The sequence below is a fragment of the Pleurodeles waltl genome, chromosome 10 (genome assembly GCF_031143425.1).
Source record: "Pleurodeles waltl isolate 20211129_DDA chromosome 10, aPleWal1.hap1.20221129, whole genome shotgun sequence".
NCBI classification, from domain to species: domain Eukaryota; kingdom Metazoa; phylum Chordata; class Amphibia; order Caudata; family Salamandridae; genus Pleurodeles; species Pleurodeles waltl.
Window position 1 is genome coordinate 502,793,040 of NC_090449.1, and position 13,597 is coordinate 502,806,636.

Here is a 13,597-nt window from a genome sequence, read left to right on the forward strand (position 1 = left end):
AGGCAACCTGAGCTGAAGTGACTCTGACTTTTAGGAATCCTCCATCTTGCAGATGGAGGATCCCCCCCCAATAGAGATAGGAATGTGACCCCCTCCCCTTGGGAGGAGGCACAAAGAGGGTGTAGCCACCCTCAAGGACAGTAGCCATTGGCTACTGCCCTCCCTGACCTAAACACCCCCCTAAATTCTGTATTTAGGGGCTCCCCTGAACCTAGGGATTCAGATTCCTGCAACCTAAGAAGAGGACTGCTGAGCTGAAAACCCCTGCAGAGACGACGGAGACACCAACTGCTTTGGCCCCAGCTCTACCGGCCTGTCTCCCCACTTCTAAAAGACACTGCTCCAGCGACGCTTTCCCCAGGACCAGCGACCTCTGAATCCTCAGAGGACTGCCCTGCCCTAGAAGGACCAAGAAACTCCCGAGAACAGCAGCCCTGTTCACCAAAGACTGCAACTTTGTTTCCAAAGAAGCAACTTCAAGACAACTGCGTTTCCCGCCAGAAGCGTGAGACTTGCTACTCTGCACCCGACGCCCCCGGCTCGACTTGTGGAGAACAAACACTTCAGGGAGGACTCCCTGGCGACTACGAGACCGTGAGTAGCCAGAGTTGCCCCTCCCCTGATCCCCCACAGCGACGCCTGCAGAGGGAATCCCGAGGTTCCCCCTGACCGCGACTGCCTGACTCCCAGATCCCGACGCCTGGAAAAGACTCTGCACCCGCAGCCCCCAGGACCTGAAAGATCGGAACTCCAGTGCAGGAGTGACCCCCAGGAGGCCCTCTCCCTTGCCCAGGTGGTGGCTACCCCGAGGAGCCCCCCCCACTTGCCTGCATCGCTGAAGAGACCCCTTGGTCTCCCATTGATTTCAACGACAAACCCGACGCGTGTTTGCACACTGCACCCGGCCGCCCCCGTGCTGCTGAGGGTGTACTTTCTGTGCTGACTTGTCCCCCCCCCCGGTGCCCTACAAAACCCCCCTGGTCTGCCCTCCGAAGACGCAGGTACTTACCTGCTGGCAGACTGGAACCGTGGCACCCCCTTCTCCATTGAAGCCTATGTGTTTTGGGCACCACTTTGAACTCTGCACCTGACCGGCCCCGAGCTGCTGGTGTGGTAACTTTGGGGTTGCTCTGAACCCCCAACGGTGGGCTACCTTGGACCCAAACTTGAACCCCGTAGGTGGTTTACTTACCTACAAAAACTAACAAATACTTACCTCCCCCAGGAACTGTTGAAAATTGCAGTGTCTAGTTTTAAAATAGCTATATGTGATTTATTTGAAAAGTATATATGCTATTGTGATTATTCAAAGTTCCTAGAGTACTAACCTGCAATACCTTTCATTTGAAGTATTACATGTGAAATTTGAACCTGTGGTTCTTAAAATAAACTAAAAAAAGATATTTTTCTATACAAAAACCTATTGGCCTGGAATTGTCTCTGAGTGTGTGTTCCTCATTTATTGCTTGTATATGTACCGCAAATGCTTAACACTAGTCCTTTGATAAGCCTACTGCTCGACCACACTACCACAAAATAGAGCATTAGTATTATCTCTTTTTGCCACTATCTTACCTCTAAGGGGAACCCTTGGACTCTGTGCATACTATTCCTTACTTTGAAATAGTGCATACAGAGCCAACTCCCTACAGTCATCACAGGCTTAGATTCAGAATTCATGTTACTTTGCGATTCTCAACCAATACAATCCACTGATGGGCACATCTGCCCCTGTTGGCCTGCTTGTAGGGTCTGTTTTTCTGCATGGGCATGGATATTGCATGAGCTCTTTAGGGCATCTCAATGAGGATGGGCCCTTTTTTGGGGATGCTACATTAGATCTGTGGTTCCCAAGCTTTTTTGAAACACTACCAACTTTTTAGAATAAAAAAACTTTCCTGACCCAATTACCTTTAATGGACACGAGGCAGGACAATTGTTTTATGTAACTGAAGCACTGTATAGTAGTGCATCATCATTTACAGACACTGCATTTTCCATTTAAATGTCCATTACTATTCTCACACATACACTTTTACTGATAAAACTATACAGCACACAAATTTTAATGAATGGAAATCAGGTTTCTGTGAAAGTGTATCATTTGTACATCACCAAGTGTCTTGATTTGTTTGATTCTGTTAAAATATGTTTCCAGCACACTTCAGAATTACAGAAAAGTGCCTTATTTTTCTTTTCCTAACTGCTGTATATATACAGTTCATTTACAGGTAGTTACAGTTTGTTGTGTTGCAAAAAAAAAAAGTCACAACATCCTACTCTGTCACAATTCACTATAAAAACCCCTCTCATTTTTCAGTCCAAGAAAGAAAAGTAAACAGTGATCACCATGTTGAAAGAATAACGAAGCCTGATATGTGATATCTGTCTTTAAGTCACTTACAAATGTGACAACTTAAACACAGAATTTAAAGGCATCTTTATAGCATTAACGTTTGTGAGCCACCCAAAAATCAGGTCACGACCCACAGTTTGGGAAAACTGCATTAGACAGATGAATCTTGGAAGACAGCTCACCTTCAGTAAGGGATGGAGAGGGAAGAGCTGCCCGAAGCTGCTCCAAAGGCCCACTCAAGAGTCGTAGGTTGCTAATATGCAAGTTCATGGCCTTGTGCAACTCAGTGTTGGTGAAACTGGCCTTTTCATGCACCTCCATGTACCTTGCCCACTCCTTGCTGACCCCTGCTATGCCAGCTGCTGGGGGGCTTTCCTGACTTTGAGGAAGCTGGGTTCCCAACATCTCCTGAAGCTTTTGGTCTTGCACTTCATTTTCATCCAAGAGCTCTTTAATATCTTTCAGAGTTGCTTCAACATCTGTATAAACTCCTGAAAGGGCTGCAAGTAAAGAAGAAAACAGAAGATTCAGTCACTTTCACAATGGAACCACAGAAGAAGAACCACTACACTGAATGTGGTTGATCGGAGTAAGCTAATAAAATTACACTAATTGTTCAGGGCACTGACACAGTTACCAAGTCTTCTTTGCTTCTAATGAAAGGTATTGGATTCAGAACATCCAGCTCCTTTAGTCTTTCACAGCAGCACAAACGTTTCCACTCTGCTCACAAGTGCACCTCTAATTTGCTCTGCGGAGCTGCCCTATATCCATGTCCAGTCAGCCCTTGGTTTTTTTGAAGGCACAAGGCCAGGTTTTCAGAAACAACAAATTGCATCGTTAAGTCGTGCCATGTTTCCACAATGAAAGATAGATTATATGCAAAAAAGACTTTACAGTATGCTGTAGTGACTTCGGGAACTCACTTTGAACAGACCACAGCAATGGCAGCATTAATGTCAGGGTAAAAATGAATTTGAAAAAAAAAATGTTTTGACCTAGAGTTGCAATTGTTACAATTCCTGCAAAGAACCATTGGATCATCCCATGTTACTCTTTCCTTAAAACTCACACTATTCTTAGAGAGTACAATATGCCCCTGAGAAAGTATGGAAAGACATGGTGGTTTGCAGGAAGATATCAAACTGGATTCTAGGAGGTACAATTATGAATATTACCAGGTGGAGACCAGAAAACACAGCAATAGTTAAGCAGCATCAGCTGCATGTTAGTGACATCTTACCCTGCATAGATTGCACAAGGCTCTTGACAGTGTCTGGCCTGACACTCAGTGCTGCACACTTCTCCATCAGAACAGGTGGAATGTGGCTATACAGATCCAAATTATCAACCGTCTCTGGGTCCAGCTGCAATGAATCAGTGAACTGACTACAGGGGAGAGAAGTAATTGAAGTCTGATCAGAAGAGCAATGTGCCTGCATCATTTACATAAATACTGGTATTCCCAGGGAGTAATCAGAGTGACTTCCTGAACATAAGGGGGAAACAGAAAAACAAATTAAACTGCCTAACAGCAAGGTTGTTTTCCCATCAAGCATGCCCATCTAACGTTCACAACGGAAGTAATGTAACCCTCAAATGCAAAACAAGTAACTTGAGGGAAGCATGAGACAAGCACTTCACACAAATCAAGCATTAGCCCTCAATTCGGGTCCAAACTGTTCAGACCAAGGTCCTATGCTTCCCATCAGTCAGAAGTGTGTCCTACCCACTCTACAAGTTTTGGAAGTCAATATTTTTGGCACTTGCCGGGTGAAAAGTTTTCTTAAACTTCACACAAAATAGGATCAACAGAACTCCAAAACCAATGCCATATTGCTGCTGACTTTGCACTAAGGGAGCCTTTTGTACATAAATGTTTTTAACCTCAATGTAATGGCATTCTGACACACAATTGCAACTTCCGCCATCACACCAGTAAACAGCCAACTATTTTCAACAGGCGAAACATGGATATTTTACCTGGAATAAGCTGCCAGATACTAGTTCTATTCTGTATGCTGTCTTTAAAATAATTTTCTCATGATGTGTCTAAAAAGCGAGTTGAAAGACTGAAATCTGCTGCTAAGAAAAAAAGGCTTCAGCAACAATTGTTCCAATGTGGTTACTTGTTTTAATGGAATTTCTCTTTCAGGTTTGATAATCCCCTTCATGAGGTCAGAATGTAAGATAAAAAGGAAGTGGCTTGTTGACATTTTGGGCTTTTGCAGAATTTGTTAACTTTGAAAAGATTGCTTTTTTGTTTCAACCATACCTAGAAAATAAGCCATATCTTGAAAATGTGTTGCTATCGCAGGACCACAATTCAAAATTTCACACTGCCTAAGCCCCAGTTTTACTGATCATACACAATTTAAAAAGCGAACCAGAGCATAAAAACAGAGGGTTTACCATTTACCGTCAAAACTTTAAATATCTTACAAAAGTCAAAAGAAAAAGCAATGTGCTACAGAGGATATGCTTATTCAAACGTCTCAAGATATTTATAAAGTCTTCACAAGGACGACTTGGGGCTCATTCACTGCGGAGCTGATATCAAGCAGCTCAATTAACAGTGTGGATGAATGTATGTACTGCTACTGATTTTCCTTTCAAAGATTCCCAGTCTGAATGACAGAAATATTTTCTAATGCTGAGGACTAGTTGATATTGCTACCAAGGTATTGCTGGAAAAGGTGCATTACTTTTCCAGCTCAGTGATCTCACCCACAACTGCCAATCTTCACAGGACCTTTCATATAACTTTGCCATTCAGGTTTTACACCTCTGGCTTCATTCACCATTTAAAATTATAAACCCTGCAATAATCAAGGGGAATAAATGCAGTTTTATAAAAGAAATACTATGTAGATTTGTTTTCTGTTAAGGGTGATGTGAAGGTTTTCTGCTATTCATTTCATAGCTATGAGCTATATATTTGGGAACAGTGTCCTACAGATGTTTGTTCACTTATGTATTTGTTGCTAGAAAGGGCACTTTAAAAAACGAGTTCTTCATGTCCCAAGAAGTACTGGAGGTTTTCTCTAGAAAGAAACAGTGTGGCAACCATTATCAGGACATACAATAAACACAATGGTGGTTATGGATTAGTTACTTACCTGTAAATCCTAGTTCTCTTCCAGGGGTATCCTCATCAAAGTCATAAACATTCAATATTCCCGCCCTTGTGCGGGGACCCCGGAGCATATATATATAAAATACATACATATTATCATGTGTAAAACAGCAATGCAGGCTATAATCATAAATAGGCTAAAATGCTTTATTTCTATGCAAGTTTTTTTTTTTTTTTTTTTTTTTTTTTAATATTATAAAATCACAATAGATCATAAATATCTACCTAAGCCCCAAAAACTGGACTTAGGGAAGTAAACAGCAGTAAATATCAGAGAAAAATAGAAAAAACCACATTGAAAAACAATGAAGCATTCTTAGCCAATAGGCTGCATGCAGGTTAACACAGGAGAACCATAAAAACTTTGGCACCGTGCCTTTAAGACCCTGAGCACCTCCAGTATCCCACCATGCCTCAGGGGTGAAGGGAAGGTGACAGTTGGTTCACAGTTAGGTCAGTACTTTTTTACGGTGACAATCTGTGTAACTGATCAGAAAGATAATCTGTCCTGCACTTCTAGGAGACTTAAGTCCGGGGAGGAGGGTGGGTTGTTTATGACTTTGATGAGGATACCCCTGGAAGAGAACTAGGATTTACAGGTAAGTAACTAATCCTTCTCTTCCAGGGGATCCTCATCAATAGTCATAAACATTGAATAGATTAGCAAGCCCATCCCTAAACTCTGCGGACTGTCCGAAAGAAGTGCAGGAAAAAATACATATTCATGCAAATAGATTTCTAAGAGAGGCCTGCCCCACCTGGGCATCCGCTCTTGCATCCGAGTCTAAACAGTAATGCTTAGTAAAGGTATGCACAGACTTCCATGTAGCAGCCTTACAAATCTCGGAAATTGGTACATTGTTAAGGAGGGCAGCAGTAGCCGCTTTTCCCCTTGTGGAATGCGCTTTTGGCCTAGCCAGTAATTGCCTATTAGCCAGTTGGTAAGTGTTAACAATACAAGACACAATCCATCTTGATATAGTTCGTTTAGACGCTGCCTCTCCTGTTCTTAAATGACCATAATTCAGAAACAAATGGTTAGAATGTCTAATCGGTTTTGTTTTGTCCAAATAGAATTTCAGCACTCTTTTTAAGTCTAAAGAATGCAATGCTTTCTCAGCCGGAGTCTCCGGATTGGGAAAGAAAGTCGGTAAAGATATAGTCTGATTGATATGGAATTCTGACACCACCTTCGGAAGGAAAGATGGGTGAGTTCGCAGAACCACTCTATTATCGTGAAAAACCGTGTACGGTTCTCTGCAAGACAGAGCCTGAATTTCGCTGACCCTCCTCGCTGAAGTAATGGCCACCAAAAAAGCCGTCTTCCACGTAAGGTGCTGTAAAGAGGCCTTGTGGATAGGTTCAAAGGGAGGGCCCATAAGTTTTGACAGGACTACATTCAGTTCCCATGGAGGAGAAGGTCTCCGAATGGGAGGAAAAACCTTTTTCAAGCCTTCTAAAAAATCCTTGACTACAGGTATCGTAAAGAAGGATTCCTGAGAAGGCGACTTACGATACGCTGTAATTGCAGACAAATGAACCTTAATAGAAGATACCTGCAGACCAGACTTCGCCAGATGAAGTAAATAGGATAGTATGACGTCCTCCTGAGCTCGTATGGGATTTATACCTTGTTGAGAGCACCAGATGTAAAATCTCTTCCACTTAAAAGCGTAAGAACGCCGCGTGGAAGGTCGTTTTGACTCTTTCAAGATGCTCATGCACTCCTGTGAGAGCCCTAGGTGCCCATACTGTAGGAATTCAGGAGCCATGCTGTCAAGCTCAGAGAGGGAAGGTTGGGATGTAGGATTCTGCCTTCCATTCTGCTCAGGAGATCCGGTCTGCACGGCAACCTCCTGTGAGGTCTTTCCGATAAGTTGAGTAGGTCCGTGTACCAGAATTGGCGGGGCCATTGTGGCGCTATCAGAATCATTCTGGTTCTGGAGTTGTAAAATTTGTTGATTACTGCCGGTATGAGGGGAATCGGTGGAAAGGCGTAGAGAAATGTCCCTGACCAGTTGATCAACAGGGCATTCCCTTGAGATCCCGGACGGCAGAACCTGGACGCGAAGTCTGGGCATTTCTTGTTTGTTTCGTCTGCAAAGAGATCCAACTGAGGTCGACCCCATTGACCGAAGATGTCCTCGACGACTTCGTCGTGTAGCACCCAGTCGTGCGCGTCTTCCAGATGTCTGCTCAGGAAATCTGCCTCTACGTTTTGCTGACCTGGCAGGTGTACCGCTGTGATAGACATTCCCCTGGCCAGGAGCCAATGCCATATCGTTTGGGATTCTCGAGACAGAGGTAGTGATCTTGTTCCCCCCTGTTTGTTCAGGTAATACATTGTGGTTGTATTGTCTGTCTGAATTAGGATAGATTTCCCCTGAACCAATGGAGAGAAAGATTTGAGAGCCAGATGGACTGCTCTGAGTTCCAGTAGATTTATGTGATAGTTCTTTTCCTTGTCGGACCACAGACCCTGAGCTTGGAAGGAACCCAGATGAGCACCCCAACCCTGAAGAGACGCATCCGTTACCAGAGTGTCGACTGGAATTGTCTGGTGAAACGGAGAACCTATCGACAGGTGAGGTCTGTGCATCCACCATTGTAGTGATTGAAAAGCCACTGCTGGTAGTCGAACTCTGTCCTCCCAGTGACCAGTCTTTTGGCTCCAATTGTTCTCTAATGCCTCCTGAAGGGGCCTCATGCGTAGCCTGGCATTCGGGACAATGAAGATGCATGAAGCCATGGAGCCCAGAAGCGATGTCACCTGACGAGCTGTAGGTGCATCGGCTGTTAATAGATGTTGACACTTCCTGTGGATTGATAAAAGTCGTTCCTCCGAAGGATACACTCTTTGGAGCTCTGTGTTTAGTATCGCTCCCAGGCAGTGGAGGTTTTGTGTTGGAATCAAGGTTGACTTGTCGTGGTTGATTTGAAGACCTAGAGACTCGAAAGTTCTTAGAACGATATCTCGATGTTTTCTCGCCTGATCCGGAGATGAGGCCTTCACTAGCCAGTCGTCCAGGTAGGGGTAGACGAATATTTTTTGTCTTCGAAGGTGTGCCGCTACCACTGCTACACATTTTGAAAAGACTCGGGGTGCAGACTTCAGGCCGAATGGAAGGACTCTGAATTGGTAGTGCTGTGACGCTATCTGGAAACGTAAAAATTTCCGATGTTTGGTTGCTATTGGGATGTGAAAATATGCATCCTGTAGGTCGATGGAGCACATCCAGTCTCCCTGATGCAGTTGCGGGACAATCTGGTGAAGGGCTAGCATCCTGAACTTTTGTTTTCCTTTGTACTTGTTCAGGAGCCGTAAGTCCAGAATTGGTCTGAAGAGGCCCTGTTGACCTTTTTTCGCCACCAGAAAGTAACGGGAGTACACCCCTTTTCCTTTTTGTGCCGGAGGAACCTTTTCTACAGCTTTCTTTTGTAGGAGTGCGAGAACTTCCTTGCGTAGCAGGCTGAGATGAGAAGGAAAACACCTTGCTGGCGGCAAGTGTGGAGGAGGTTTTTTGAAAAGGAGAGAATAGCCATGTTCGACAATATTGAGCACCCATTTGTCTTTTGTGATTGAGTGCCACTCGCGAAGATGATGCGTAACACTTCCCCCCACCGGAGTGGTGCACAGTGCTGAGGGAAGCAATGCCTCATTGCTTTGATGGTGTCTTTGCTGTAGACTGTTGAGGTCTACTTGACCCTCTGTCTCTTGTGGGTCTACGTGCCTGAAACAGGGGACGTCCCTGTCGTTGTTGTGGCCTTTGAGACCAGTGAGGGGTTTGAACCCTCTGCTGGAATGGTCGTCTGTCATACGGCCTGTACCTCCGCCTGAAGTCTTTTTTACGTTCCAGGCCCACTGCCCTCATCGTGTCGACTTCCATTTTCATTCGGGCCATCTCTTCATCCGCGTGGGTACCGAACAACGAACTCCCGCTGAATGGGAGGTTCAAAATGCGCTGCTGTGCTTCCTGTTTCAGACCCGTGAGCCGTAGCCAGGAAGACCTCCTAGCGCAGATTCCGTGCGCATACCCATGCGCAGCCAAATCCGCCCCGTCCGCCGCCGCGCTGATGACCTGGTTAGATACTAGGCCCCCTTCCTGCAAGATTTCCTGGAAGTCCTGTCTATCTTCCCTGGGCAACTTTTCTGTAAATCTGTGGAGTGAGTCCCACAGAGAGCGGTCATATCTGCCCAGAAGTGCTGAGGCGCTGGAGACCTTCATAGCAGATGCCGCCGTACCGCACATCTTTCTCCCCAGAGAGTCTAGGTGTCTGCTCTCCTTATCCGGGGGGACTGTGGAAGATGATGCCACAGAGTGTGTTTTTCTGGCTGCGGCTAAGATGACAGAGTCCGGTGGCGGATCCTTCCGCAGGAATAAAGGATCTTGTTCCGGAGCTTTGTATTTCTTTTGAATCCTAGCCGGGGCAGACTTGAGAGTGGCTGGAGACAGAAAAGTGTCCATAGTCGGTTGCAGCAAACCCGGTACTAGTGGCAGCAGTTTTCTCGAGACTGATCTGTGTTGTAGGGTCTCAAAGATAACTGAGGATGAGGTGGCCGGCTCCGGTACCTCAATATTTAGCTTCTGCGCTCCCCTTAGAAGAACCTCATTAAAAGTGGTGATATCATCCACCGGGGAAATCCTAGCAGGTGGAGAATCTGTGAGTGTGGGGGAGTAGCGCCCCACAGACGATCCTGAAGAAGACCAAGAAGGTGATCTTCTGCGTGGTGTTCGTGACCTGGTTCTCCTTCGGGAACGGGACCTGCTCCGAGAAGCTGTAGCAGAGTGTGCAGGTCTTGTGGTCGGCTGACGAGAAGCAGAACGAGCCCGTCCTGCTCTAGCTGTAGGCGATGGCGTTCTCGGTAATGAGGCAGTAGGAGAATACATCCTCGAGTATTGTGAATCCGGGGATGCTGTGATGGGAGAAACATGCCCCGATGCTCTGGAATGGGATGATGCACTCCTTATAGAGACCACCGGTGAGGGAGCTTTGTCCGCTGGCTCTACTGCCTGTGACACAGCTGAAGGTTGTGTCGACGTCGATTGTATCCTCGACGTCGAAGGTTGCGATGGCTGGTCTGCTCTCGACGTCGAAGGTCTTGACGTCGGAGGTCTTGCCGTCGAGTGTCTTGACGCCGATCGCCGATCGCCTATCGCGGGACCTGGACCTACTCGCCGTCGTGTGTCTCGACGTTGAGTGGTGAGTGGTCGACGGCGGATGTTCATGCCGTCGAGGTGTTTTTGGTGTCGTGTCCTTCGACGCCAAGGGGTGAGACGTTCTCAACGGCGAACGGGAGCGCCGGAGATGACTCGACGCCGAACGGCGGCCTGCCGTCGACAGAGATGTACCCCTGTGTCCATGCTTCGACGTTTTGTCCCTCGACGTCGCTCTGGTCGCCGTCGACGGCGATCTATGCCGGTGAGACGGTGGTGCCGATGACGTCGATGGAGAACAAACAGGTACAATCCTACCTGTCGACGTCGATCGGGCCATTCCTTCTGCTGTAGGTCTGGGAAGTGAAGAGGATGTTGACTTTTTCCTCTCCTGAAGCCCATGTAGCCTGATCTTCTCTCTGTCTTTGAGAGTCCTCCTTGACATGTTCTTACAATACTTGCAGGTGTCAGGACAGTGACTCTGTGGCAGGCAGACAATACACAGAGAGTGTGGGTCTGACTGGGCTTTCTTCTTCCCACAAGAGGGACATTTTACAAAAAGAGATGGCATTTTTCTGTCAGAAAAAACCTTCCTAGCTCAGACAAAGATGTTACTTGTCGAGTGAAAAGTGAAAAAACGCTTTTTTAAAGAATTTTTCTGAGGAAAACTCAGAAAAACTGAGAGCTCAATGCTCCAGGATCCTCTCAGAAGAAGCCGGAAAAAAGAACTGACCTAACTGTGAACCAACTGTCACCTTCCCTTCACCCCTGAGGCATGGTGGGATACTGGAGGTGCTCAGGGTCTTAAAGGCACGGTGCCAAAGTTTTTATGGTTCTCCTGTGTTAACCTGCATGCAGCCTATTGGCTAAGAATGCTTCATTGTTTTTCAATGTGGTTTTTTCTATTTTTCTCTGATATTTACTGCTGTTTACTTCCCTAAGTCCAGTTTTTGGGGCTTAGGTAGATATTTATGATCTATTGTGATTTTATAATATAAAAAAAAACAACAAAAAAAAAAAAAAACTTGCATAGAAATAAAGCATTTTAGCCTATTTATGATTATAGCCTGCATTGCTGTTTTACACATGATAATATGTATGTATTTTATATATATATGCTCCGGGGTCCCCGCACAAGGGCGGGAATATTCAATGTTTATGACTTTGATGAGGATCCCCTGGAAGAGAATCTTGGTTATACTTCATAACTACCACAGTTCTATGCCTATGACTGGTATCAAGGACATTAAAAATGGTAACATAAACTACAAATTCATGTTTGTGCCATGCGTCCCTTGCAGAGAGCAATGACTTATTTCTTTCAACCCCAAAAAACTAAATTCATTAGAGATTTATTAAAAGAGGGAAAAAAATGTAAATTTGTACTTACTCCAGTACTTCATTCTTGGCATCTATCTTCGCCATCAAATCCCGTAGCAGCTTGGCTTTCTCCTCGCTAGGTAGTAAGAGTAAAGCAAACATCAGATTGCATATTTAAATTTCATCAACACAGTGAAAGCCTATATTTAAGCAAGAACAAACCTGTCTGCAGATTTCTGATAGATCTTTCTTTTTCAGTTTTTTTAAGCAGCTATATGGGAACACAGATTTGCCAAAATGCTTTGGGCAGCAGAAGTGACAACACACCACTTGACTGCAGGGATATAGCAGGAAGTGAATTATAAACTCTGAATCTTCCCAGGAAGTGATGTCAGATGACCTTAACCCTCACTATATGAATCCCTGGCAATGCTCAACAACCTACTCCAGTACTTCATTCTTGGCATCTATCTTCGCCATCAAATCCCGTAGCAGCTTGGCTTTCTCCTCGCTAGGTAGTAAGAGTAAAGCAAACATCAGATTGCATATTTAAATTTCATCAACACAGTGAAAGCCTATATTTAAGCAAGAACAAACCTGTCTGCAGCTTTCTGATAGATCTTTCTTTTTCAGTTTTTTTAAGCAGCTATATGGGAACACAGATTTGCCAAAATGCTTTGGGCAGCAGAAGTGACAACACACCACTTGACTGCAGGGATATAGCAGGAAGTGAATTATAAACTCTGAATCTTCCCAGGAAGTGATGTCAGATGACCTTAACCCTCACTATATGAATCCCTGGCAATGCTCAACAACCCTACAAGTGCACATGTACTGATCTGTGAGGTGATTCTTCATTACCACTGGGCATGGCTGGGGAGAAGTAATCGGGCTACAACGAGACTCATGCTCGAGTTAACGAGGTAGCTGATGCCTACTCTTGGGAAGGGAATGTTTAGAGACCTTATTTGGTGGGGTGGATGGGGCGGGTGGGTCAATGTCAGAAGCTGTCTGGAAACAATGCCTGTTCAATGATATGTGTGAGTTTTTGATGCAAACAAGTATTTGTTACTTAAACAGTGAAAGTGAGAGCTAGGTGAAACAAGAACAGAGGTTCTGGAGGGGTCATTGGAACCATCCATACACCAAGGAGAATTGTTAGGATTATTTTGGGGAATACAAACAATCTGAATTCTGTAACGAAACAGCATAAGATCTGGAGGAAAGTGAAGAGAACCCTTCTAGATATCCTTTGTCTGCAGGAAACCTATCTAATAATTACATATACCCACCTAATGGCTCACAAGCACTAGACACAATATTTCGCAGCCACATCGGTCAAAAAGGGGAGAATGATGATTTGGCTTCTTAAAAATTTTCATTTTGAAAAAAACAGAGTGATTAGAGCCACGAAGAAGGGTTGCTTCATTTATTTAGAAGGGAAGAACCTTGGCTTTCTGTGTAACATATGCCCCAACTCAGGGAGCGGAAAGCTTTTTAACCCGCTTGCTAATCATGATAGGGAAAATGGATCCGCCTACCTTGCTGTGGACAGAGATTTCAATCTGGCCCCTAATGCTCTACTTGATAAGACACCCACAGGATCGATATTTACATAGTACAATGTCA

The 13,597-nt window shown here is 45.0% G+C and overlaps 1 protein-coding gene across 3 annotated transcripts in view; it reads right to left on the reverse strand.

The window, feature by feature from the left end:
* Window positions 1-13,597, reverse strand: part of PTPN23 (protein tyrosine phosphatase non-receptor type 23) — a 582,812-nt gene that overhangs the window by 300,019 nt on the left and 269,196 nt on the right. For 2 of the 3 annotated variants that reach the window (XM_069210890.1, XM_069210892.1), the window contains 3 exons: window positions 12,039-12,104; window positions 3,600-3,745; window positions 2,539-2,856 (listed from right to left, as the gene is read on the reverse strand). In XM_069210890.1, coding sequence (XP_069066991.1) covers window positions 2,539-2,856; window positions 3,600-3,745; window positions 12,039-12,104 — 530 coding nt within the window. Of the gene's footprint in view, window positions 1-2,538; window positions 2,857-3,599; window positions 3,746-12,038; window positions 12,105-12,413; window positions 12,480-13,597 lie in introns of all 3 variants that reach the window. The other variant, XM_069210891.1, reaches the window with a different exon arrangement.